The 27757-nt window shown below is 41.5% G+C and overlaps 1 protein-coding gene across 1 annotated transcript in view; it reads right to left on the bottom strand.

Annotated features, from left to right (window-relative positions):
* LOC132873293 (P2R1A-PPP2R2A-interacting phosphatase regulator 1) overlaps nt 1–27333 on the bottom strand; it is a 29580-nt gene extending 2247 nt beyond the window's left edge. Inside the window, exons 1-8 of the mRNA XM_060908685.1 lie at nt 26548–27333; nt 8126–8210; nt 7974–8030; nt 7758–7804; nt 5723–5780; nt 5572–5639; nt 1526–1581; nt 70–154 (exon numbers count right to left, since the gene is read on the bottom strand). Of these exons, the coding sequence (XP_060764668.1) occupies nt 70–154; nt 1526–1581; nt 5572–5639; nt 5723–5780; nt 7758–7804; nt 7974–8030; nt 8126–8210; nt 26548–26648 (557 nt within the window). The 5' untranslated portion in view covers nt 26649–27333. The remainder of the gene's footprint in view (nt 1–69; nt 155–1525; nt 1582–5571; nt 5640–5722; nt 5781–7757; nt 7805–7973; nt 8031–8125; nt 8211–26547) is intronic.
* Between the last annotated feature and the right edge of the window lie 424 nt (nt 27334–27757).

A 27757-nucleotide genomic window follows, 5' to 3' on the forward strand; every position in this document is an offset into this window, starting at 1 on the left:
AATGAAACACGATCTAAATTTCCAAAGCTGACAGAATGTAACAGACGTTTCCCTTGTTTAAGGCCTCACCTGACAGTGCAACTAGTTATGTGGGCAGGATCTGTAACTCCAGCAACAAAGAGCTTTTTAGGTGGACCGTCGGATTCCACTCCACCTGATCAGGCACGTCAAAAAAAAAAAAACAAGAATGTAGTGCATTGTGAAAAGCGACATTAAAGGTCCCATGGCATGAAATTTTCACTTTCTGAGGTTTTTTAACGTTAAAATGAGTTCCTCTGACCTTCTTAAGTCACCCCAGTGGCTAGAAATTTCATAATGTGTAAACCAAACTACGCCCAACATTTGAGAATGGCATGTCAAAACGGCGCGTTGATAAGCTCTTCCCTTTACTACGTCAGCAAGGGAGATGATCCCCACGCCCCCCCTCTGGATTCCCACCCACTGTATGGATTGCCCGCCCAGCTCAAAAGTTGCCACCAAACATGGAAGTTGCGCTGTACATGGATGTGACAACACAGAAAAGAGTCTGTTTTTACTGCCGACGGGAGAACCCCTGAAGACGCAGTGGCTTAATTTTATTTACTCCAATAATACGCCGTCGAGTCTACCTAAGACGGTGTATGTTTGTCGGAAGCATTTTCCTGATGAATGTTTCCACAACTTGGGACAGTACAGGGCAGGTTTTGCACATCAACTGTCACTGAAGCCTGGGTCCGTACCAAGCATCCCTGCCGCATCAGCCACAAACACCGAACAAGTAAGTGTATAACTGTTAAGTCGTTTTGCCGTGTTTTAAAATCGGTGCGTTAGCCTTGCAATGGCTACATTAGCTGTGCAGCTAACCGCTTCCTGCAGTTAGCCAGGTACTCTGCGCTACAAAACCAAAAAGCATGCAGCATGCTCTGTTATAATAGCCAATCAAAACAGTTTTTACAAAGAGACCCACGTTCTTTTTTTTAAGTCACTCGTTCATTTTATTTGTTTGTTTGTTCAGTAAAAACCCAAACATTTGTTGAATTTATTTTATTTCCTCGCGTCGCACCTTAATGACGTCAGCACGCGGTATTTTTTCCCTTCGCGGTTTGTTCCTTCTCTCTCGCCATAGTAAGACACCCACATCCGCTTGTTCTGACCCACTGGAGGTAGAGTCACAGTGCTGTTAGCCAATCAGAGGTAACACGTTTACATGTCATGAATATTAATGATAAGACCCGCCCCCACTCTCTACCCTTCCCCGCCTCCTGCTTCTCATTAGCAAAACGATGCACTGGGAAAAGCGCTGAAATGGGGCTTTCTCCCAGGAGGCTATATCTACATGCCGAGGGTTCATTTCGAGAAAGGCTGCGGATATAACATCCGGAAACCTCCACGAGCCCGTTTAAAGCATCAACAAACCACCATGCCATGGGACCTTTAACATGTTTCTTTTTTTTTGTAACCATTTGTAGACAATCACGTTGAATAATTTACACCTGGGACAGAACTTTCATGCAGATCCTTAACACACATTTAACTCATGTCTTACCTTTTCTTTTTAAAGGTGCAACCACTGGCCATCTCACCGATGAGCTCACTGACCCCCTGTTGGAAATCAGCAATATGAGATTACGCTCTTTCTCAAGTGTTACTATACTGACTGCATGATGAATGCAACGCACATGGAGGATCAACCCTCCAGCTTGTGTCGCTGTCGTTAAAACATTTGATCAGATCGCAGAGGCGCAAACATTTCTAACAAGAAAATCCCGGCAGGCAGAAAGCTCAACTCAAATACTTTTACCATGGAAACCCTAGCATGTCCGTGAAAGAGAGGACTGATGATGTTTTTCCCCCCTGATGTTCAAAAAGCAACAGCAGGAAAACAGCAAAGCAAAAGTCTGATGTGACTGATACTTGATGATGATGATAATAATAATAATAATAAACAACCAGCTCTTACGTTTTCTTTTTACCAACAAAAGAGACCACCTTCATTTATTCTATTGGCCGAGACTCACAGGTCAAAGTTCAAAGTAAAGTAAGCAGACACAAATGCACACCTTTCCTGTTCAGTGAATTGGATTTATTTTTTTTTTCTCAGTCCAATTTTATTACCTCGTCCGGGACGGAGTCCACCAGGGGGCAAGGTATTGTTTTCGGTCAGGTTTGTTTGTTAATGATGTTACGGGAAAACAGCTGGACCAATCTTCATGAAACTTTCAGGATAGATGGGCATTGGTCTCAAATAGAACCTCCAAAATTTGGGGAGGGGTCATCCGGTCAAGGTTTTTGTGGCTACTGCTTCATATAGAGGCTGTAGCCACTATATCATCATGCTGTAAGAATGTAAGAGTGTAACAATAGCGTAGTATGGTGTGTTCTGATTGGTTGAGAGCAGCAGAGAATCAGAATCAGAACCATGTTTCTTGGCCAAGTATGTTTACACACAAAGTGAAAATCAAGGTCAAGGTCACCAAAAAGGTCAAAATCGTTTTTTCGCGAGATCTTCCTTCGTATTCATCATAAGTGCTACCGGGCGAGGTTTGTTTTGCCTGGCAACACTTGTTTGTGTTTGGTGAGTGATGGATTTTACCTATTTACCCTGGAATGTCCCCTGTCCTACACATTTTAGAGTTTTACATACAACCCCGATTCCAAAAAAGTTGGGACAAAGTACAAATTGTAAATAAAAACAGAATGCAATGATGTGGAAGTTTCAAAATTCCATATTTTATTCAGAATAGAACATAGATGGCATATCAAATGTTTAAACTGAGAAAATGTATCATTTAAAGAGAAAAATTAGGTGATTTTAAATTTCATGACAACAACACATCTCAAAAAAGTTGGGACAAGGCCATGTTTCCCACTGTGAGACATCCCCTTTTCTCTTTACAACAGTCTGTAAACGTCTGGGGACTGAGGAGACAAGTTGCTCAAGTTTAGGGATAGGAATGTTAACCCATTCTTGTCTAATGTAGGATTCTAGTTGCTCAACTGTCTTAGGTCTTTTTTGTCGTATCTTCCATTTTATGATGCGCCAAATGTTTTCTATGGGTGAAAGATCTGGACTGCAGGCTGCCCAGTTCAGTACCCGGACCCTTCTTCTACGCAGCCATGATGCTGTAATTGATGCAGTATGTGGTTTGGCATTGTCATGTTGGAAAATGCAAGGTCTTCCCTGAAAGAGACGTCGTCTGGATGGGAGCATATGTTGCTCTAGAACCTGGATATACCTTTCAGCATTGATGGTGTCTTTCCAGATGTGTAAGCTGCCCATGCCACACGCACTAATGCAACCCCATACCATCAGAGATGCAGGCTTCTGAACTGAGCGCTGATAACAACTTGGGTCGTCCTTCTCCTCTTTAGTCTGAATGACACGGCGTCCCTGATTTCCATAAAGAACTTCAAATTTTGATTCGTTTGACCACAGAACAGTTTTCCACTTTGCCACAGTCCATTTTAAATGAGCCTTGGCCCAGAGAAGACGTCTGCGCTTCTGGATCATGTTTAGATACGGCTTCTTCTTTGAACTACAGAGTTTTAGCTGGCAACGGCGGATGGCACGGTGAATTGTGTTCACAGATAATGTTCTCTGGAAATATTCCTGAGCCCATTTTGTGATTTCCAATACAGAAGCATGCCTGTATGTGATGCAGTGCCGTCTAAGGGCCCGAAGATCACGGGCACCCAGTATGGTTTTCCGGCCTCTCTGAATCTCTGAATTCTCTGAATCTTTTGATGATATTATGCACTGTAGATGATGATATGTTCAAACTCTTTGCAATTTTACACTGTCGAACTCCTTTCTGATATTGCTCCACTATTTGTCGGCGCAGAATTAGGGGGATTGGTGATCCTCTTCCCATCTTTACTTCTGAGAGCCGCTGCCACTCCAAGATGCTCTTTTTATACCCAGTCATGTTAATGACCTATTGCCAATTGACCTAATGAGCTACAATTTGGTCCTCCAGCTGTTCCTTTTTTGTACCTTTAACTTTTCCAGCCTCTTATTGCCCCTGTCCCAACTTTTTGGAGATGTGTTGCTGTCATGAAATTTCAAATGAGCCAATATTTGGCAAGAAATTTCAAAATGTCTCACTTTCGACATTTGATATGTTGTCTATGTTCTATTGTGAATACAATATCAGTTTTTGAGATTTGTAAATTATTGCATTCCGTTTTTATTTACAATTTGTACTTTGTCCCAACTTTTTTGGAATCGGGGTTGTACTCTAACACAACTAATTCAACTAATGAGCTAATTCCTAAGCCCTTCCTGAGTTTTAGTGCAAGAAACAAACATCCACACGGAGAACTCCAGGAGTAGGATTGGGAACCTGTGATCTAGAATGTTAAAAGCAAAAAAACTGTAGTTTCGGGGTGTCTCCTGTTTTGCCATAGGGGACAAAAATCATAAATGCTACAGCTAAACTGTCAACGTTGGCATCTTTGCATAGTGTGTTCATGTCAGAATTACAGTTATTATGAGATGGCAACTCAGATTCTACCTCGCCTCAGAAATGACAATATGTTGTCTGGATATAACGGGTCACTATGAGAGCTAGAACATATTTAACAGTTATTCCACGAAATCGAGTCGTACATGAGCCGATAGTCGATGAGGTGTGTAGTGCTGAGTTGGCTATAAGCCATGTACGACGAGACTGAGTGGAATAACTGATTTATTCTATTCACATTCACTGTATTTTGAGAAACAGCATTTTTATTTTTTGCAAATTCGATAAATAAAAAACAAAACGTTCGACAAAATCATTTCTGCTTAGGATGTAAACAAACCAGCGAAATGACAGGAGCAATTTGTGAAAAATGCTATAATAATAATAATTCTTGAAAAAACAAAAAAACAAAAACATTCCTACCATCAAATACTTTTATTCCATATTTTGTTGTGCTTTTTTTTTTGTTTTTTTGGGGGGTTTTGTTTTCGAGTAGAGGTTTTATTTCGTCCTCGCGCCGCCATTTTGTTTTTCTCTACTCATGGTATATGAGCTGATATCCTGGTAGTAGAGTAGCCAATCAGAATGCACGATTGGTTATATCCAGTGAATGTGGATAGAAGAATAAAATGTTATATCCCTCATCAAAACAATTCCCCATGTGGGGATTGGCCAAGGATGGCTCATGTGACATAAAATAGTTCCACCACTGATTAAGCAAATGTATGTATAAAAAAAAAAAAAAGGATATGGTGTGAGTCAGTCATGGTATGTCCTGAATATACCATGAACTGACGTCATGGGGGGAGACTTCACACTGCATGTATCGAAATACAAACTGACTGAGGTGACCAGAAACTGGCGAATAAATACGTAGAACTGCTTGAATGTGGGGGGGAAAAGCTCCCCTTTAAATGAGACATATGTAATGACACAGGTCAACAATTCCTAGAAAGAAATTCAGAAAAAAAGGACGTTTTCTAAATACTAACTGTACATTTAGCTAAAATGTGAACATTTTTTTAAAATTGTAAACTTGCAATAAACCCAAAATTCCAAAATAATACAAGTACACTTAAATGTTCATTTTTTCCATTCATTAATTTGCTTGTAGTACAATGAAACCTACCCCCTGAACCTTCTTGTTGGACTGGGGGAAGAATTAGGAGTGACTCCAGAGTCTTGGGAATGGAAATCCTATGAGAGAATGAGAGCGAGGAAGAAAAATGATTTCAAGATTATCAAAAGGTGATTAAATCAAAGCGGTCCATCATACTCACTGGTGATAGATGCCCATGCCAATGAGTTCCAGGAGGTGAGGGGACTGTAGCTGAGGCACTGAAAGAAAGAAACATAAAACACTGCTTTATGTGCTGTGACATTTAAATAATATTGGTTGGCGTTGAGTGGTATATCAGATATATTCCATTCAACTAGCACGATAGTGAACAAGTCAAAGACGAGTATCTGAATGGAATATATCTGATATACCATGAAAAAAAGCCAGACAATATTACTATTATTGCACATACCCGTTCCTTTTGGGTGTTCAATACATCTATCGGTTTCAAAATTCTCTCAGAGTCTTCCGTATTTAATAAAGCAAACCTTGCAGCCATGTTTGTTTACAAATTGTCACAGTCGCTCGCTAGTGAGGATGTTTTACATCTTTGACGTGTGATGCTATGTTGTCTTGACCAGGCTTGTAGTACTCGAGTCCAGGACTCAGACTCTAGTCTGACTTGTGCCCTAATTTTAAAGACTTGTGACTTGACTTGGACTTGAGCACTGATGACTCGGTCTTGGACTCGTGCATTAACTGCATTCGGACTCGTAAATTGGAGATGAGGACTGACGTTTTTTCTTTATTTTTTTTGTAACATGCCATAGTGATTTGGCATAAGATATTTATATCTACGTGAATTTTTATCCTAATTTTGTGCAAGAGAATGCACATTCACCTGTTCATACGTCATGTTCAGGAACAAGCTAACGTTAATGGCGCTAAAACGCCCCTAGGATTGTCCGCTTTGCTTATACATACCCCTTTTCCACCAAATCAGTTCCAGGGCTGGTTCGGGGCCAGTGCTGGTGCTGGTTCACAACTCGTTCAACTTGCGAGCCAGCTGAGAACCAGTTAGCTGTTCCATAGCTCGCGGTGCTAAGGGGAGCCACGTCATTACGTCGCTGTATACGTCAGTTACGTCGCTGCGTTTGCATAAACCTTGGCGCAAACATCAAAGCGACAACAACACGGAGAAGAAGAAGAAGCAGCAACAACAACAATAATGGATGACTTCGCGTTTGTACAGCTGCTGCTTCTCGTCGCTTAAAAATGGCGATCTTTCGCGGTCTTGTTATTGTTGTTGGTCTTAACAACTCCGCCCCCCCCGCTGACATAAGCGGTTCTTTCCTCTGGCCCAGCAGAGAGTTGGTGCTAGCCTGGAACCGTTTTTTCTGGCCCCAGAGCCAGTTCTTTGTCAGTAGAAACAGAAAACCCGGTTCCAAACTAAGCACTGGCCCCGAACCAACCCTGGAACTGCTTTGGTGGAAAAGGGACAACAGACTTCTGGTGCAGTGGGAAAAAATGCACTGCTGTGTGTTTCATATGTAGAAGAACTATCGAGGAGACGACGGGGACAACCTCGAACTTCAATCGTCATTTGGCAAGACTCCACCCAGAGAAGTAAGTGACACGTGATGTTCATTGCTCTGTTGATCATGGGCGGGGCTTGCTTGCTGGCTGATGAACTAGCTAGTGTTAACCCTCTCTCATGTTATTTGCTCTGTTGATAGTGGGCGGGGCTTGCTGAGCGATGAACAAGCTTTTTATCTGTAGCCTATTAACTAAAATGGGGCAGTCAAGCAGTAACGTTAGTCCAACACAACAGCAGAGACGGTTTCACACAAAGGCAGCAACAGCCACCGTCAAATGGTGCGGTTGGAGTCTTCTTCTCGGACTCGACTCTGATCAATAGTGAACTCGACTCAAAATTTCCTTGAATGACTTGGACTTGAACACCGGGGACTCAAGACTGGACTCGGACTTGAGGTTTAGTGACTTGACTACAGCACTGGTCTTGACAACCATGCAATATCATAAACCATATTCAACGCTCATTCTCCATTGGGTAGAGTGACATAATACACGTAGGATAAGCGATATGCTAACAATATTGCATGCTATCAGACCAAATGAATGGAACCCGCTAGAAGGGAGTAGAATACATGTTTTTATTCTATCGAAAAGGTGTCCTGTATGTATAATAATATATTATGTTTCACTCTACATTATGTAGAGAAATATCTGGTTACCTGAGTCTCTGTAAGCTCCCTCTGAGAGTGAGTTCCATATTCTCCATCTGCAGCATAAAAACAATCAGTACAATAAAGACGACATGCAAATGATAATATGCACAGATGATATGGAAAAGACGCCGGTTTCACAAAATAAACCTCAAAATGCACCTAAACATGGAGATCAAACCAGACTAGACTAACCGTCAGTAGTAATACCACTTTTGTTCTCACCTGCCGCCTTTGATCTGGTCTCTCGCTGCCCAAGGAGAACGGAGAAAACGGCAGGGTCTAGAACAAAAAAGGCAATGCATTGATTTTCTCTGGGTAGTGACTGTCAGTACAACAGCCCACCTTGATGCCTACTATATAAATAAAACACTTACCCTAGAGGGGCAGCTGGGGTTTACAGACACACTGCTCCGACGATATCTGGCTGAAGTGTTTGAGCTGAATACTGTCATTCCATCACTGTTGGGAAAGTTTAGGAGACACATGTTGTTAGAGCTTTGCCAAAGAATCGAATTGCAGTCAGGTCCTTAAGTATTTGGACAGTGACACAATGTTTGTAATTTTGCCTCTGTACACAACCACAAGAGATTTGAAATGAAGTCGTCAAGATGTGATTGACGTGTAGACTTTCAGCTTTAATTCAAGTGGTTTGACAAAAATGCTGCATTAACCGGTTAGGAATTACATTTTTCACATAGTCCCTCCATTTTAACAGGCTCAAAAGTAATTGGACAAACTATCGTCATTAAATATAAGCATCATTTTTAATGCATGGAGACAAATCCTTTGCAGTCAATGACTGCCTGAAGTCTGGAACCCACGGATCTCATGAAATTCTGCATTTTCCTCATTTGATATGCTTTGCCAGGCCGCCTTCAGTTTTGTCTTCAGTAAGTGAAAAGCATGCTCAACTGGGTTGACTGACTCGGCCATTCTTTGCCTTAAGAAGCTCTTAAATGTTTTGGCTCATTATCCATCTGTACTGTGAAGCACCATCCTATCAGTTTTGCAGCATTTGACTGAATCTAGGCAGAAAGTATACATGGTATACACTGCTGAATTCATCCTGCTATTTCTGTCAGCAGTTACATCATCTTTCCATCCAAGATGGCGCCGCAGATGGCTGCCACGGGACTTTGCTCTCTCGTACTTTCTATGTTTTTGTGTAATTGTTGTGTTTCCTATACTTTCTTTCTGTCTGTACTATGAAAGCTTAGTCGAACCGGAGTCAAATTCCTCGTGCGTGTAACATACCTGGCAATAAAGTGCTTCTGATTCTGATCATCAACAAGTGTTGCCAGGCAAAACAAACCTCGCCCGGCAGCGCTTATTTTATACCTATATGTTGATAATGGTAATATTTCTCAATCATCAGCTGTCAGGTTATAGTCCTATGAAAATCCAGGACCTTAAGTTTGACATTTCAAAGTCATTCAAGGTCAAAGGTCATGGTGGCAACTGAAAGCCCACATGGGACTTCTTCTATGCTGATAATGGTAAGCATCTGGCTATCATGAACCATTTTAAAGTTATAGCCCTTTGAAAACCCACGACCTTGAGTTTGACCTTTCAAGGTCAAAGATCATGGTGCCAAATGAAAGGCCATATGAGAGTTCTTAGATGCTCATAACAATAAACATTTGTTTATCGGCAACCGTTTTTGAGTTATAATGGAAAATGTGATTTTGACCGAAAGATTGACCTTTCCAGTGACCTTCACCTTGACCCCATTACCCTCAAAATTTAATCAGGTAATCTACGGACCATTGCTCACCTACCCTGAAAATTTGAAGTCAATCGGTGCAACCGTCTAGACGCTAGATTGTTAACAGACAGACACACACAAACAAACTGATTACAATACCTCGACCCGTTTACTCCATCACGGGCGAGGTAATAAACACCAGTGGCCCAGCTCCACTGGCAGCCATGCATGCCCATGTCCACCATGTTTGACAGATGTCCAAAGACTCTTGTTCCAGAACTGGGCAGGCTTTCTAGGCAAGTTTAATCTGGCCTTTCTGTTATTGCACGTTACCAGTGCTGAGTGTGGCATCTTGACGTAAACTGCCTGGATTTACATTCATGAAGATGTCTCTTGATTGTAAAACTATGACAATGATACACTTACCTCCTCAAGAGGGTTCTTGACTTGGCTAGATGTTGTGAAAGGGTTTTTCTTTACCAAGGAACGAATTCTATGATCATCCACTTTAAAGGAACAGTCCACCGTACTTCCATAATGAAATATGCTCTTATCTGAATTGAGACGAGCTGCTCCGTACCTCTCCGAGCTTTGCGCGACCTCCCAGTCAGTCAGACGCAGTCAGACGCGCTGTCACTCCTGTTAGCAATGTAGCTAGGCTCAGCATGGCCAACGGTATTTTTTGGGGCTGTAGTTAGATGCGACCAAACTCTTCCACGTTTTTCCTGTTTACATAGGTTTATATGACCAGTGATATGAAAAAAGTTCAGTTACACAAATTGAAATGTGGCGATTTTCTATGCTATGGAAAGTCCGCACTATAATGACAGGCGTACTAACACCTTCTGCGCGCTACGGCAGCGCATTGATATCTGAGCTCCGTAGGACATAGGTCATATAAACCTATGTAAACAGGAAAAACGTGGAAGAGTTTGGTCGCATCTAACTACAGCCCCAAAAAATACCGTTGGCCATGCTGAGCCTAGCTACATTGCTAACAGGAGTGACAGCGCGTCTGACTGCGTCTGACTGACTGGGAGGTCGCGCAAAGCTCGGAGAGGTACGGAGCAGCTCATCTCAATTCAGATAAGAGCATATTTCATTATGGAAGTACGGTGGACTGTTCCTTTAATCGGTTTTTGTGGTCTTCCACATCTTTTACTTAGAGATGAAAGTGGAGCAAAGAAAAAAAATCCTGAACTTTTGAAAGTCAAACTAAGATATGGGGGGGGGCGCAACGTCCCCCGAAAATATTTTAATAACATAACACGCAAAACCCTGCATTCTAGTGCATTTTAGTACTTATTTTCACTAAAACAAGTTATAACTTTTAAGCCTTTTTCTTTCATGTACATTAATGTACATGTCAAAAATATCAAATTTAATTCCCCTAGTTAATGAGTAATTTTCAGGAGTGCATTTAGAAAACGTGGTGATTTTCCTGCCTACACAGTTCATTACTTTGGAAAATATCAGACAGTTGAAGGTAAACTCAGCAAAATCCCAAAACAGTACTGTTAAAAAGTAAAGGTCTGTTAGAGTTTCTAAAGCTTTCAGGTTTCAATGTTGGGGACACTGAGCCTCGTTTATCAATCTTTTAGTAGAGTTGTGCGTTTGCATAAGCTAAAGTGAACTAAACATTTCCAATTCATATTTATGCGAGTTGAAGCCAATTGTTTATATTAGTTCGTATTGTCTGCAAATTTAAACACACCAATGAATACCAAATTTCTCATGTAAATCAGGGGCGTAGCTAGGATTTTTCAGTGTGTGTGTCTGTGTCACACACTGACTGGCAGCCTGAGTACATTATGTAACAAAAAATAATTACCATTGCTAGTTTTATGTAGCTTAGAAACCGGCTCTTCCATTATTGCTGTTTCTTCCACGTTTTCTTGATGTTGTGCTCTAGAAACGGCACTAAAACTCAGCTTCGAACCCACAAAATGCAACTCTGATGGAAAAAAAAATCTAATAAATTGCTTACCTCTCTTCACGTCGAAAGAAGGAGGAAAGTTTTGCTTGTTTTGACATGGCGAATTATTAACACAAGAGGAAATACTTGTAATTTGCAACTAAAAAGACTGCAGCTACACTGGCAGCTTGAACATGCTTTCTAGTGCGATTGTGTTGCGCAGAACGGTGTCAGTCCTGCGCGCCTTAGCTCGTGCACCTGAAGGCGCGCCTTGGGTGCGCACGCCTAAGGAGCTCCGGCTCGCGCGCCGTTAACAAAGAACACCTGTCTTTAATCAATGAACTGTGTTTGGGCTATTTAAGGACTGCGCCTAGGCAAGGACGATGCGAAGTATTACGCCGCGTCTAGGAACGCGAAAAATAAATTTCTCCATTCGGGAAACCGGAGATTTTCAAGAGTTTTGTCAAATATCCGGATTTCCGGGTAAATCCGGAAGACTTTCATCTATATTTACTGTTGCTGAGTTCATCAGTGCATTCCTCGTTTTGAAAACTGTACCAAATTTTTGACTCGGTCACTCCTAATGTTTCTGCTGTTTCTCTGACAGGTCTATGTTTTTTGTTTTTTCAGTCTAATCATGGCCTCTTTCACTTGCACTGACACCTCTTTGTACCACATATTGAGAGTTCCCATGAACAGCTGTCAAATGCAAATTCAACACTTGGAATCCACTCCAGACCTTTCATCTCCTTAATTTGTGAAGATGGAGGGATTATCAAAAAATGGGTGCAATTCCTAAACAGTTAACGCGATACATTTTTTAAGGCCTTGAATTATAGCTGAAAATACACTTCAGTCACATCTTGATTGCTTCATTTTAAATCCAATGTGGTCGGGTATTGAGGTAAAACTACAAAAACTCCAATACTTATGGACCTGACTGTAGGTCAAGTTTATGTCTTACAGTTGTACTCAAAACTACTCTACATTTACACTGTGACCAGATTTGAGACAGGAATACACAAGTAGCCTACAATACGTAATAAATACTTTCATTATGCAACACAAGATTGCACATGACTCTGGTGCTGAATAATGATTTCGCCACAGTGACAGCTCAGTGGTTTAACTTATGAATTAGTGACTGGAAGACTGAGAGTTCAAATACTCAACACTGCCAGGAAGCCACTGCCAGGCCCTTTAACCCTTAAAGGGATCCTCCAGCAGATTTATTCTCAAACTTATTTTAAGTAAAAGGAGTCGCAGGTTTCAAAAATCAAACTTTCATTTTTGGAGAACCAATAGTGTCCGAGAAAAATTAATTTCCTTTAAAATGCCAGATGGGCTTCCTGCGGTGGTGATGTGTATGATGACGCCAGGTAGCGGTCGCTTGTAGCAACTCAGCTGTTTATATTCTCTGTCTACATCGTGGTTTTGTTAGTTTTACAAGTATTTTACTGAATTTATCAGTTTTCAAATAAGTATGCCTCATTGTGTAGCATATAAATGTCGCAATGATACTAAAAAGAAAGCACAAGCTGGAACTAAACCAGACCTGGGCATTTTACGGCCCGCGGGCCGCATCCGGCCCTTTGGTTCATTCTGACCGGCCCATGTAAGGTTAATTAGAAATTACAAAATAAATGTATTTTCTAATTTTACCTCATGCATGGACTGAATAGCGATTCGTACAACCGGTTTCTTTTTTTTTTTCTTTTCTGAAATGTGCATTGCTTTTATTTTGAAGTTGTGTTCAACAAAAACGCAATGCGCGTGACATGAACATGACATGAAATCCCACGAAACCTAATCCCGCGATAACTACTTCCGTAATTTGTCCAGACCAAGCAGAGATAAGCCGTGTGTTTAGTTTGCGGAGAGCAGATCCGAAAAACTGAAAAACACCAAATGAGGTGATCAGACTACAAATGTGGGCATCATTATTATAATATGATGTATCTTGCTTGATATTTGGAGTAGAAAGACAATATTGTGGTGTCTTTATTGTGTTTTGGGGTGAATGTGACTGAAAAAAAAATGGTACAAACGTTCACATTTTGTTAACCATTGTTTTGGGAAATTTGATTGAATAAATGACATTTTTTGTAAGGCAACCTCGTTTTTTCCAGACTCTTACCAGTCTTAGCAGCTTGTAAAAACAATGTTATTTATTGCTTTATATAAAGAAATACAATTAATATTATGCAGAATTAGTTCAGCCTTTTGGTCCGGCCCTCCACAAAATTTTCTGTTTCTCATGTGGCCCCATGGAAAAAATAATTGCCCACCCCTGAACTAAACTGTATTTCCACAGAGAAAACGCAAAGTGTGTTTACTCAGCTGTGGCAAAGTGTCACTGACAGAAACTGGATCAGATATAAAACCTCACGCTGCAAAATCATTTTTACATGATCTACAGAAAGTGTGTGTGTGTGGCAAAGTGTATGTAGTGTGTGGGGCTGCACGCTTGAAAATCTTACTTTAAAATGACTCAACTCGCAGAGCGGCATGACACTTCGCACTCTAAAATTTTCTTTTACATGATCTACAGCTGGTGCTGGGTAGATTAACAAAAGCGAGTATATGTGACGGCTTAAAACACAGCCACACACACTTTCTTTTTTTTTTTTAAAAGATATTTTTTGGGCCTTTTTCACCTTTATTGGATAGGACAGTGTAGAGACAGGAAATGAGCGGGAGAGAGAGATGGGGAGGGATCGGGAAATGACCTCAGGTCGGAATCGAACCCGGGTCCCCGGATTTATGGTCTGGCGCCTTATCCACCTGAGCCACGACGCCCCCCCCCCACACACACACACACACACACACACTTACTTTCTGTAGATCATGTAAAAATGATTTTGTAGCGTGAGGTTTTATGTCTGATCCAGTTTCTGTCAGTGACACTTTGCCACAGCTGAGTAAACACACTTTGGGTTTTCTCTGTGGAAATACAGTCTAGTTCCAGCTTGTGCTTTCTTTTTAGCATCATTGTGGCATTTATATGCTACACAGTGAGGGATACTTATTTAAAAACTGATAAATTTGGTAAAATACTTGTAAAACTAGCAAAACTACGATGTAGACAGAGAATATAAACAGCTGAGTTGCTACAAGCGACCGCTACCTGACGTCATCATACACATCACCACCGCAGGAAGCCCATCTGGCATTTTAAAGGAAATTAACTTTTCTCGGACACTATATTTGGTCTCTGAAAATGAAAGTTTGATTTTTGAAATCTGCCACTACTTTTACTTCAAATAAGTTTGAGAATAAATCCGCTGAAGGATCTCTTTAAAAACCATCTCTGTGCTTGGTCTAATCCGGAGACCCCGTCCACACGTAGCCGGGTATCTGCTAAATCGAAGATATTTTTCTACGTTTTGGCCTGTCATCCACATGAAAACACATCAAAAACGAATATTTAAAAAAACTCCGGGCTGGGGGCGTCGTGGCTCAGGTGGTTAAGGCGCCATACCATGAATGCGGGCGACCCGAGTTCGATTCCGGCCCGAGGTCATTTCCCGATCCCTTCCCGTCTCTCTCTCTCCCGCTCATTTCCTGTCTCTACACTGTCCTATCCAATAAAAGGTGCAAAAAGCCCAAAAAAAATATCTTTAAAAAAAAAAAAAAAACTCCGGGCAAAGTGAAGATTTTTGAAAACTCCGTGTATGCCTTTTCGTGTAGACAGAGATAACCGGAGTTTTGCGTTTTAGAACGTCACAATCTGCGCCAAAAAAATGACAACAAATCTGCCCTGACGTCAAACGTGCGACCTTTGTTTACTGCAGAAGCCAGATTAAGCATGGATTTAAGCTAGCCGCACACCACGGCGATCCACGCGGTACCGAACCGACCCATTTCAGAGCCGACTCCCGACTGTTGACGAGTGCAGTCGCGATTGAAGCGACACGTGACAACTTAATAGCTTTGTGATTGGCTATTGGATATAGTTACTGTTAAATCCAACACTTGAAGATGCTACAGGCTGAATTACAAATGACACAACATGGAATATGTAGCACACTATCTAGGCTGCATGAGCTATTATTCCCAACCTTAAATAGTGCACTTATATAGGGGAGTTAAAGCGATTTGGAATTCAGCCACACAACTTGAGCAGAGTGGCTTTCCAGCCCACTGTGTCTGTGGATAAAGCTTCAGTCTATGGAATTACAGTATATACCTGCATTAGGTGCTACCAACACGCATTTCTCGCGCTGGAAATTGTGTTTAATGATGTCACGTGTTATATGCGAAAGATATGATTGGCTATTGCTAGCGACTCTCGCCGATCAGTCTGGCTCCCGATTAGTTTTTCGAATCGGCTATGAGATGAGTCGGTACCATCGAAAACTAGTCTTTACGCCTGACTCGCGACTTCAGTTGGCTCGGTACGCTGAAAATCGGCGTAGTGTGCGGCTAGCTAAAGAGTAATGGATCGGAGGAGTGCCTTGAAAGCGTTAATTATTGTGCAGGTGCTATTTACACGTTTAATTTTAGAAGCCCAACTACTGCTCCAAGAGCACAGGCGATGTGATTAGAGGGTAGGATTTGGGGAAATAATGCCATCTACAGGTTGGGAATGCTTATGAATGTGATTGAAAACGCAGATGTTCGGTTATGTGTGGAAGGGATTTTTTTCGAAGACGAGGTGGTGTGGATAAAACATTTTTATAAACGGAGGGGGGGGAAATGTTCGGTTTTAAAAATACCCGGCTACGTGTGTACATGGCATTAGTTAGATTCAGTCCAAGCACAGAGTCATTTTCCGGTGGTTTGTGAACGCAAAACACATTAACAAACCAAAACAAAAACAATCAGCAAATTCAGGAGAGAAGAAAAAAAAAAATCAGCATTACCTAAGAAAGGGCACATCCTTACTGAACATCACATTTACACACTTTGTACTTCCTGTACTTTGTACAGGAAGGACAATGAATCATACTTTTCAGTCTTTTGTCTAGGTTGCTGTATTCTTTCATGCAAAGTTACTTATGTGCTATTATAGTGAGGAGTAATTGTTTCTTCTGAGTAACCTGGCTTCCTTTAGACATGTTTTCAATTCAATCTCATTTCATTTATACAGTTCTTCACAAAAGGCAGTTTGACAGAAATTCGGATATAGATTTAGATCCCTAACGAGCAAGCCAGAACTCCTTTTTGAGACAACATAACAAAGAAACCTTGAGAGGAACCAGACTCAAAATGGAACTCCTCTGGGTGACACCAGATAGTGCAATCAGGAGTCATTACTCGTCCACAGTGGTATGCTATAAAATCAAACAGTACTGTGTGTGTTCACGGTGGTGTAGTGGTTAGCACGGTCGCCTCACAGCAAGAAGGTTCTGGGTTCGAGCCTGGCGGCCGGCAAGGGCCTTTCTGTGTGGAGTTTGCATGTTCTCCCTGTGTCTGCGTGGGTTTCCTCCGGGTGCTCCGGTTTCCCCCACAGTCCAAAGACATGAGGTTAGGTTAATATGGGACGGCCTTGGGCTGAGGTGCCCTTAAGCGAGGCACCTAACTCCCAACTGCTCTCCAGGCGCTGTTAGCATGGCTGCCCACTGCTCTGGGTATGTGTGTGCTCATTGCTCATGTGTGTGTGTGTGTGTTCACTGCTTCAGATGGGTTAAATGCAGAGAGGAAATTTCACAAGTGTGTGATGAATAAAAGTTGTGCTTTTTTCTTTCTTTCATTAATCTGCCACTTAGCATTTGCCACAGGTCATTTTTAATGCAGTACAAAGCTGACAGCATATCTCAAACAGTTGGTAGTGTATCTGAAATAACATCATGTAAGCGGCCTTGATCAGAAATGAGCGTTAATAAAAGCTTCAGTAGATTCATTTAGACTCTAAATGAATAGATTTCGCCTGACTGTAAAAATACCGCACATTCTGTGATCTCGCAGACTGACATGGACTGTAGGCAATCAGAAATGAGTGTGTGATGTTTAATACGGCCCTACCCTTTCCATTCTGAGTTACTGTTGTGTTTTTTTTTAATATATTTTGCAATTACAAGCCCCTGTACGCAGGCCCGTGCACACTTAGGGCTTTAGGAGTGCTTGAGCCCCTGCCCTTTTTGCCTCGAATTAAATGTTGCCCTTTTAAAATATTAATAATAATAATAATAATAATAAATAATACAATCCTGTTAGAAGTTTAAAACAACGGCGGTACAAAAACTCCACGGCAATCTACCAATTTTCTTGTAATACGGGGTCGTTGTGTGCGTTGAGCCTGCCCTGCCGTTTCTCTGTCCATTGCTGCTCTGCTCGAGTGCGGCCAGAGAGAGGGGGCGTGCGGACGGGAGTGAGAGGGAAGAAGCCGCTGCGCTGCCACAATGATAACAGAGGAGACGTGACAGTGAGGCAGCTTGAACATGTGAGTTATGGTCTAACAGTTAGCCCTTTCAAAAACTGTATGTACATGACATTTGGGCGTTTGTAGGGCTACTGACATTTGTGCAAGTAATTTAAGTCTCTGTAGTTTAATAATCTGCTTGTTAACTGACGTGACCTGACCTGTTACTGTTCACAATCGATTGCCTCGGCCGTGCTTCGGTGTACATGCAAGTATCATATATCGTCGGGACGCTTACATTCTCCTCTTGTATATATAACTAGTCGTCGACCTCTTCCACAACGTGCTCAAATCAAATGTGGGTTATGTTTCAGAAAAAAACAAAAACAAAAGCTTGTGAAAAATGTAGTCAGAAGCCTATGCAAAGAAGAGAGGCTCTCTGATCTCCTCCTCCTCTCGATTGAAAAAGACATACCCATAAATCACAATGAGGTCATTAATATCTACAGGGACATGGCCCCCAGAAGATTACTACTTTAAGGCCCCTGGAATGTTAGGCTTCTACCTTATGAGAGGAAGGACTGATTTTTATCATTTTGTCCATTAGGCTATTTACTTATTTGTTCAAAGTTCAGGTTTCACTGTTCAATGTTAAATCTTTAACAATAAAAAAGCCTAATAATGCACCAGTGTTTTATGGCTTTGCATGTCTTCCAAGCCTATGATAATGTGAGTGACAATTTTGCTGACACAAAAGAAATGGCAATTGCATATCACTTTCACCAACACAGGGCACATAGCTAAGTACTTACCTTCCTATTAGTATGTTAATTTTAATTCTACATTTCCATATTTTGGAAAGGACCGGAAAAAAAAAAATCATGCACTTGCTGCCCTTTTTCTGACTTTGAGCCCCTGCCCCTCTATAATCCTGTGCACGTCCCTGCCTGTACGTTTTGTATAAACACATCCTTCAAAAGAATAAATATACTACTGCATCTCAAACAATTAGAATATCATGAAAAAGTTCAACATTTTCCATCAGTTATTTAAGTGAAAATTTAATATATTCTAGACTCATTACACATAAATAAAATGTTTCAAGGACTTTTCTATTTTAATTTTGATAATTACGACCTACAGCAAGGGCGGCACGGTGGTGTAGTGGTTAGCGCTGTCGCCTCACAGCAAGAAGGTCCTGGGTTCGAGCCCCGGGGCCGGCGAGGGCCTTTCTGTGTGGAGTTTGCATGTTCTCCCCATGTCCGCGTGGGTTTCCTCCGGGTGCTCCGGTTTCCCCCACAGTCCAAAGACATGCAGGTTAGGTTAACTGGTGACTCTAAATTGACCGTAGGTGTGAATGTGAGTGTGAATGGCTGTCTGTGTCTATGTGTCAGCCCTGTGATGACCTGGCGACTTGTCCAGGGTGTACCCTGCCTTTCGCCCGTAGTCAGCTGGGATAGGCTCCAGCTTGCCTGCGACCCTGTAGAAGGATAAAGCGGCTAGAGATAATGAGATGAAATGACCTACAGCACAAAAAATAATAAATCTCAAAATATGAGAATATTTCATTTCGAGTTTAAGTAAAACAGTATAAAAACCGTGTCTCTCGCAGTCTAGTTCAAGTACACGCAACCACAATCATGGGAAAGACTGCTGACTTGACAGTTGTCTAGAAGATGATCATCGACACCTTCACAAGGAGGGTAAGCCACAGAAGGTCATTACTGAAAAGGCTGACTGGAAAAGGTGCACAAGCAACAGGGATGACCGCAGCCTTGACAGCATTGTTGAGAAAAGTCGATTCAAGAACTTGGGAGAGCTTCACAAGGAGTGGACTGAGGCTGGTGTTAGTGCATCAAGAGCCACCACACACAGACGTCTTCAGGAAAGAGGTTACAACTGTCTCATTCCTAATATCAAGCCACTCCTGAACCAGAGACAACATCAGAAGCATCTTACCTGGGCTAAGGAGAGAAAGAACTGGACTATTGCTCAGTGATCCAAAGTCCTCTTTTCAGATTAAAGTAAATGTTGCATTTCATTTCAAAATCAAGGTCCTAAAGTATGGAGGAAGAGTGGAGAGGCACAGAATCCAAGGCGTTTGAAGTCCAGTGTGAAGTTTCCGCAGTCTGTGATGATTTGGGGTGCCATGTTATCTGCTGATGTTGGTCCACTGTGTTTTATCAAGTCCAAAGTCAACACAGTTGTCTACCAGGAGATTTTAGCTGCTTCTAGCTGCTGACAAGCTTTATGGAGATGCCGATTTCCTTTTCCAGCAGGACTTAGCACTTGCCCACAGTGCCAAAACTACTACCAAATGGTTTGCTGACCATGATATTACTGTGCTTGATTGGTCAGCCAACTTCCCTGACCTGAACCCCATATAGAATCTGCGGGGTATTTTCAAGAGGAAGATGAGAAACACCCAACCCAAAAATACAGACGAGCTGAAGGCTGCTATCAAAGCAACCTGGGCTTCAATAGCACCTCAGCAGTGCCACAGGCTGATCGCCTCCATGCCACACTGCAGCAATACAATAATTTGTGGTAAAGGAGCTCCAACCAAGTACTGAGTGTAGAAATAAACATAGTTTTCAGAAGTCAGACATTTCTATATTGTAAATCCTTTTTTGATTGATCTTAGGAAATATTCTAATAATTTGAGATACTGGATTTCTGATTTTCATGAGCTATATGCCATAATCACCAAAATTAAAACAAAAAAGGCTTAAAATATTTCACTTTACATGTAATGAATATAGAATATATGAAAGTTTACCGCGGCACGGTGGTGTAGTGGTTAGCGCTGTCGCCTCACAGCAAGAAGGTCCTGGGTTCGAGCCCCGGGGCCGGCGAGGGCCTTTCTGTGTGGAGTTTGCATGTTCTCCCCGTGTCTGCGTGGGTTTCCTCCGGGTGCTCCGGTTTCCCCCACAGTCCAAAGACATGCAGGTTAGGTTAACTGGTGACTCTAAGGCTACATCCACACGGCAACGAGATGTTATTTAAAAATATATCGCGTCCAAATGGGCAACAATCAGTAAAATATCAGGTCCATATGGCAACGCAACGCTTGCTGAAAACGATGCAATACACATGCCACACCTCTAAGGGCGCTGTAAGACGGTCCCTTCGGAGACACCAGAACAACCCATACGAAAAAGAACAGTAAAGAACTTATAAGAGTTTACCACTGTCTTAGTAGTAAATCCTTATAAAGATTTATAAATATATATGCCATGTATGATTTACTCCTGAAAGTGGCCCATTTTGCATTTTCCTCATACAAATTTTTTATGAAAATCTAGTATGTATGAAGTGAACATTGTGCATGGTTTTTACAGATAATGTGTAGGATGAATTACACCGCCTTTGTATGCTTCACGTAATGTTTGTAGTTTTAAATTATATTTTACAGTTTAAAATGTATATGCCTTTTATATGTAAATCCAACACAAACATATGTGGATTTACATATAAAAGGCATATACATTTTAAACTGTAAAATATAATTTAAAACTACAAACATTACGTGAAGCATACAAAGGCGGTGTAATTCATCATACACATTATCTGTAAAAACCATGCACAATGTTCACTTCATACATACTAGATTTTCATAAAAAATTTGTATGAGGAAAATGCAAAATGGGCCACTTTCAGGAGTAAATCATACATGGCATATATATTTATTTATAAATCCTTATAAGGATTTACTACTAAGACAGTGGTAAACTCTTATAAGTTCTTTACTGTTCTTTTTCGTATGGGAATAGAAGAAGTAAGGACGCATGTGCATAAACTATTATGCGCGAGACTTCATATTAGTCACAAAGTCAGGAAAATCTGTTCGGAAAATTACATTATAATGACCAAATACAATGAAAAGTATTTTTCCAGTCTCACCTGTGAAAGGTAATCCCATGTGATCTCGTTTGGATGGTAAACCTGTTGGTACAGTTAAACGCAGCCAATCTTTGTTCTCCGCTTTGACCTTTCCAATATGGCGGCGAGGATGACGTACACGGAAGGCGGCGTCTTTAATGGTCCGGAATAAATTGAATACTACACGTTGATGGATTAATTTGTTGTTTCTCACCTGTGAAAGGCAATCCCATGTGATCTCGTTTGGACGGTAAATCTGTTGGTACAGTTAAACGCAGCTAATCTTTATTCTCCGCTTTGACCTTTCCAATATGGCGGCGAGGATTACGTACGCGGAAGGCGGCGTCTTTAATGGTCCGGAATAAATTGAATGATACACGTTGATGGATTAATTTGCTTTTTTGAGGAATGTATTCTAGGACTTAAACCATCATCTGAAGAGGTGAGATCGCTCTTTTTTCCCCCTAGTTTTGCTGGTGGGATTGACGCTGCCCTAAGGGCTATTCTCTCTCTCTCACTTTGCACCATTACACAATAAATATTCACAGTGAAAATATTTTGTAAGCGCGTTTCATGAACCAAGTTATAGGATTTGTTGACAACTCGCATCGCATCGCAATGAGAAGATCATTGGCACTACTGGTGTTAAGAATCAGACCATTTCATAAATGAATATTTTGCTGTAGAGCTGCAGTGTTTGTACAATTGCATGTTTTTGCTTCACTATTACTGTCACTATTCTGCTTCTTGCATTACTACTGTGAACTAACACTGAACATAATAATAATAATAATAATAATATCCAAGCTCGTGTTTCACTCTCACTAGTGCTCTGTAAGGCTTTTTCCTGGTGATATTCGTTACACTTCTACCCGGCGTGAAGCACTCACAGTCATGTGGTTGTGACGTCATCGTAAACAAATCCGTTTTACTCATCCAGACGACTTCACAACGGCAACGTTGCCAGATCTTTCCACTCTGGAACCCGTTCTCAAAAAGACTGCGTTTTGGGCACCCAAAACGCTGGTGCCGTGTGGACACCAGGCCTAAACGATAAGCAATTGTATCGGAGTCACCTGAATCCGTTGCCGTGTGGACAGGGCCTAAATTGACCGTAGGTGTGAATGTGAGTGTGAATGGTTGTCTGTGTCTATGTGTCAGCCCTGTGATGACCTGGCGACTTGTCCAGGGTGTACCCCGCCTTTCGCCCGTAGTCAGCTGGGATAGGCTCCAGCTTGCCTGCGACCCTGTAGAAGGATAAAGCGGCTAGAGATAATGAGATGAGATGAAAGTTTACCTTTCTGAATTAAATTACAAAAAAAAGAACTTTTTCACGAAATTCTAATTGTTTGTGATGCACTAGTACATGCAAAATTCCAAAGTTGTAAAGCTTATGGTATAAATCAGCACAAAAAACTCTGTATGTTAACAGTTGTGCAAAAATATAAAAAGGACACATCTAAACAACTGCTATACAACATGTACTGTCTGACGTTATTTTTATAAATCCAATACATAAACCCAACATTTTAGTCAGACTGCATATTTTGTATAGCAAGAGTATCATGTGTACAGTATATTCTGCATGCCTCTTGTCCAGGAAAGATGTCATTATAAAGTCACAGACTCTGGAGCACACTTTAAGAATCACTTGATTATACAATCACAATGTCTGCAGGAATTATTTCGAAACTTTCACATAATTATGAGATACTAATTCAGTTTCTCATATCACTACCGACAGTACTATTGTGGGCGTTCGATCAAATTTGAGTAAGAGACAATGTGTGACTTGATCTATTCAATGCATTTTATTCAAGGTAGGATTTAATAACATTTACCCTGGCTGTAGATAAAACAGGATATTATTTTCACAATATTGCAAAATTGCTGTGGTTTAAAATCAGCTGCGATACTACCGAAATCTCGTTGATTTTTAATTATGATTTCAATCTTCTTCCAGCTTGTCCCACTTATGTATGTGGGGTTGCTGCCATGTTGACCCACGTCATATTAAGTGGAGCATAGTTTTATGCTGGATGCCCTTCCTGCTGCAACCCTCCCATTTCCAAGTTTGGGACCAGCACCAAATGATGGCTGGGTTCCCAGACAACCAACTGTTCACACATACATTCACACCTATGGGCAATTTTGTAGCCAGTTAGCCTAACTGCATGTCTTTGGACTGTGGGGGAAACCGGAGCACCCGGAGGAAACCCACGCAGACACAGGGAGAACATGCAAACTCCACACAGAAAGGCCCTCGCCAACCACGGGGCTCGAGCCCAGAACCTTCTTGCTGTGAGGCGACAGTGCTAACCACTACACCACCGTGCCGCCCTTTAAGTATGAGTTCAATGTTGTTTCAATATTAACCAAGGGTGCAAAATTGACAATGAATCAACATCAGCGTTCACGTAGATTCAAAGAAATTAACGTTGACAACAGAAAATTGACTGAACATAGTTTCAATAATTATATTATTATCCCAGATAGCAAACAATGTTATAACTTTTTCATAATTATGACTTACAATCTTATAATTATGACTTAGTATCTCATAATAATGTGATAGTCATCATTTTCTCAAAATTTTCTCATTATTATGAAACAGTAAATCATTATGATGACATCAGTCATAATTATGACAGTGTCTCAGTTATGAAAAGTCATGATTATGATCTATGTCGTCATTATTATTTACTATTACATGACACAATCATAATTATGGGATCTTATTATTATGACATACAGTTGTGGTCAGAAGTGTACATTCAGTGTTTTTGTTTGCTTTTTTGTTTTTTTTAAACACTAGAATTTGGTGCACAAATTTTCATTTTCTTTGGGTTTTCTGAAATCAACATGAGGGTCAAAAGTATACATACAGGGCCAAAAATATACATACAGCACACCTAATATTTGGGTAAAATGTCTCTCTTCACAAAATTCACCTTGACCAAACATTTCTGTTTATCATGAACAAGCTTCTGGCAGAATTCTGGTTGGATATTTCACAACTCTTCATGGTAGAATTGGTAGAGTTCAATTAAATTTGTTTTGTTTTTTTCTTGGCATGGACTCGACTTATAAGCACGGTCCACATATTTTCAATAGGGTTGAAGTCAGGACTTGTTTTAAGCTTAATGTTAGCCTGCTTTATCCTCCACAACCAGCTCTGATGCGTGTTTGGGTTCACTGTCCTGTTGTAACTCCCAACTCCCAAGTCGTGTTCAAGTTTCTAATGGTTTATGCTGAAGAATTCTGAGGTAGTCCTCCTTCTTCATTAGTCCATCCACTTTGTGCAGTTAACCAGTTCCACTGGCAGCAAAACAGCCCCAGAGCATGATGATCCTACCACCACCACCAGCTGGTACAGTGTTCCTCTGTACATGGTGGTCATTGTGGCCAAACAACTCAATCTTTGTCTCATCTGACCATACAGCTATCCTCCAGAAGGCTTTTTCTTTGTCTGTGTGGTCAGCTTCAAACTTTAGTTAAGCTTGAAGGTGCCAATTTTAGAGCAGGGGGTTATTTCTTGGATAGCAGCCTCTTAGTCCATGGTGATCTGAACTGTAGACAGTGATCCATCAGCTTCCAGTTCATGGCAGGGCTGTGCCATGGTGGTTCCCAGGTTGTTCCTGACCATCCAAACCAATTTCCTTTCAGCTGAGGGTGATAGTTTGGGTTTTCTTGAAACAAAGTGGCTACACCTCACAATAACCCGGATACAATTGTTTGAACTGATCTTGGAATTTGCAGTTGTTTAAAAATGGCTCTAAGAGACATTCCGGAGTTGTGTATATCTGCGATCCTCTTTCTCAGATCTGCACTGAGCTCCTTGGACTTTCCTATTTTACTGTGTGTTGGTCGATCCAATGAGTGCTGTAAAGAAACCCTTTTTATGAAGGCACAGAGAATCTACCAGCTGTAATCCATCATGATCACTAACAGGAAGTTAAGAGACATTTTGTAAGTTTCAGCACCTCTGAATTAATAATCTAAGTGAGCGTATGTAAATTTTTGACCCTGTAGGTATAATTTTGACCCTTTGTTGATGTCAAAGAAAATTAAAACTTGTGCACCAAATTCTAGTTTTTTTTAATTAAAGATGTGTGTTGTATAATCATTCTGCCACAGAAAAAGAACAGTTCAGAGAAATTACTGAAAGCCCAAATATTGCCATGACATTCATATCCAAGATGACATTCATGTCACTGTATGTAAACTTCTGACCACAACTGTACTAAGTGACTTTTTTTTTTTCCCCAAGTGGCGGAAAACAGACTTCTAATTATTATAACTGAAGAGATGATCCCTCAGGGGCGGCACGGTGGTGTAGTGGTTAGCACTGTCGCCTCACAGCAAGAAGGTCCTGGGTTCGAGCCCAGCAGCCGGTGAGGGACTTTCTGTGTGGAGTTTGCTTGTTCTCCCCGTGTCTGTGTGGATTTCCCCCAAAGACATGCAGGTTAGGTTAACTGGTGGCTCTAAATTGACCGTAGGTGTGAATGTGAGTGTGAATGGTTGTCTGTGTCTATGTGTCAGCCCTGTGATGACCTGGCGACTTGTCCAGGGTGTACCCCGCCTTTCGCCCGTAGTCAGCTGGGATAGGCTCCAGCTTGCCTGCGACCCTGTAGAACAGGATAAAGCGGCTAGAGATAATGGATGGATGGATGATCCCTTAGACCAGGGGTGTCAAACCTGATCCATAAAGGGCCGTGTGGCTGCAGGTTTTCATTCCAGCCATGCAGCAGCACCCTGATTTGGCTTATTCAATCAACTGACACACCCACCCTTTAATCAAGGGTGGGTGTGGCTGCAAGTATTTGACTGTGTGAAGACAGTTCAGTTGATTGAATGAGCCAAGTCAGGTGTGCTGCTGCATGGCTGGAATGAAAACCTGCAGCCACAAGGCCCTTTATGGATCAGGTTTGACACCCCTGCCTTAGACACACTTTATTTTGATGCAGATGTTACGGTGTGTTTTTCTTACCTGACATTAGTGATCATAGGGGCGCTGTTGGACCTCCGTAAAGCCCCGCCCCCGTTCCCTCCAGCTGCGCCTGCGCACTGGTCCACTTCCATTCTCTCCATGGCTCGTCGGCAGGCCGGAGTGTGATTGAAGGAGGCAGCCGGCCTGAACGCGCTCCACACCGGCGTGAGCTTAAAATTTAATGCGGCGAAAGCCTGACCAGCAGGCCGCACGCTAAAAGTGTTCGGTCCAATTTAAAGCCGCCTGATAACTGAGCGGGGATTATTTTAAGTGGTCCCTTATCAGTCGCATTTCTGTCAGATGTTGTAAGGTTTGAATGCGGTGTATAAAACTCCCCTAACTAGTCGGGTTATTGCTGAAGTAAGTTTAAGACTAGCTCCGACAGGTTTAACAGCCACTCGTGTGCACCAGTCAGAAGTAGTTTTGGCACTTAGAGAAACTTTTAGAAAACTCCTCACATTACGTTATATGCGTTTAATTCGAAATACGTAAATATATATATAAAAAATTGCGAGTCAGAGAGAAGGCTAGTGAGCTAGCCACGCAGCTATTTCCCAAGTTTAAGTGCCAGTTTGTAAAGCAGCCGAAACGCAAATCCTAAGAACTGTGTAAAAACAAGTTTATTAGACTGATGCGTTTAAGAGAGCGCAAATTTCCTCTTTAAAGCTAACAGGCAATGCAAATCAGTTGGGACATTAGTCTGGTTCTCATTATTTTAGAACATTTAAAAACAAATATGTATATATTACCAGCAACCAAATAGTGAGGGTCTTCTTCAACAACACCGCCTCGCTCTGGCCATGAAGAGAACTGCAGCCTCGAGAGACACTGATTTCTCTGCCCTCTCCTCTGATTCAGGCTCCCTCTCTCTTTCTCTCTCTCTCTCTCCCTCATACTGCTTACTTTACATTACCTTACAACAGGAACTGGTTACCAGGAATGTAAATAGAATTTTATACAATTCGGTATTTTTTAAATAAGTAAATTGTGTATTTAATAGCAATAGGTGATTGACAGCTTCCCGTTTCTGCCACCATGATCATCCATCCAGCTCATCTCATTATCTCTAGCCGCTTTATCCTTCTACAGGGTCGCAGGCAAGCTGGAGCCTATCCCAGCTGACTACGGGCGAAAGGCGGGGTACACCCTGGACAAGTCGCCAGGTCATCACAGGGCTGACACATAGACACAGACAACCATTCACATTCAC

This window comes from Neoarius graeffei, chromosome 25, assembly GCF_027579695.1.
Source record: "Neoarius graeffei isolate fNeoGra1 chromosome 25, fNeoGra1.pri, whole genome shotgun sequence".
Taxonomy (NCBI): Eukaryota; Metazoa; Chordata; class Actinopteri; order Siluriformes; family Ariidae; genus Neoarius; species Neoarius graeffei.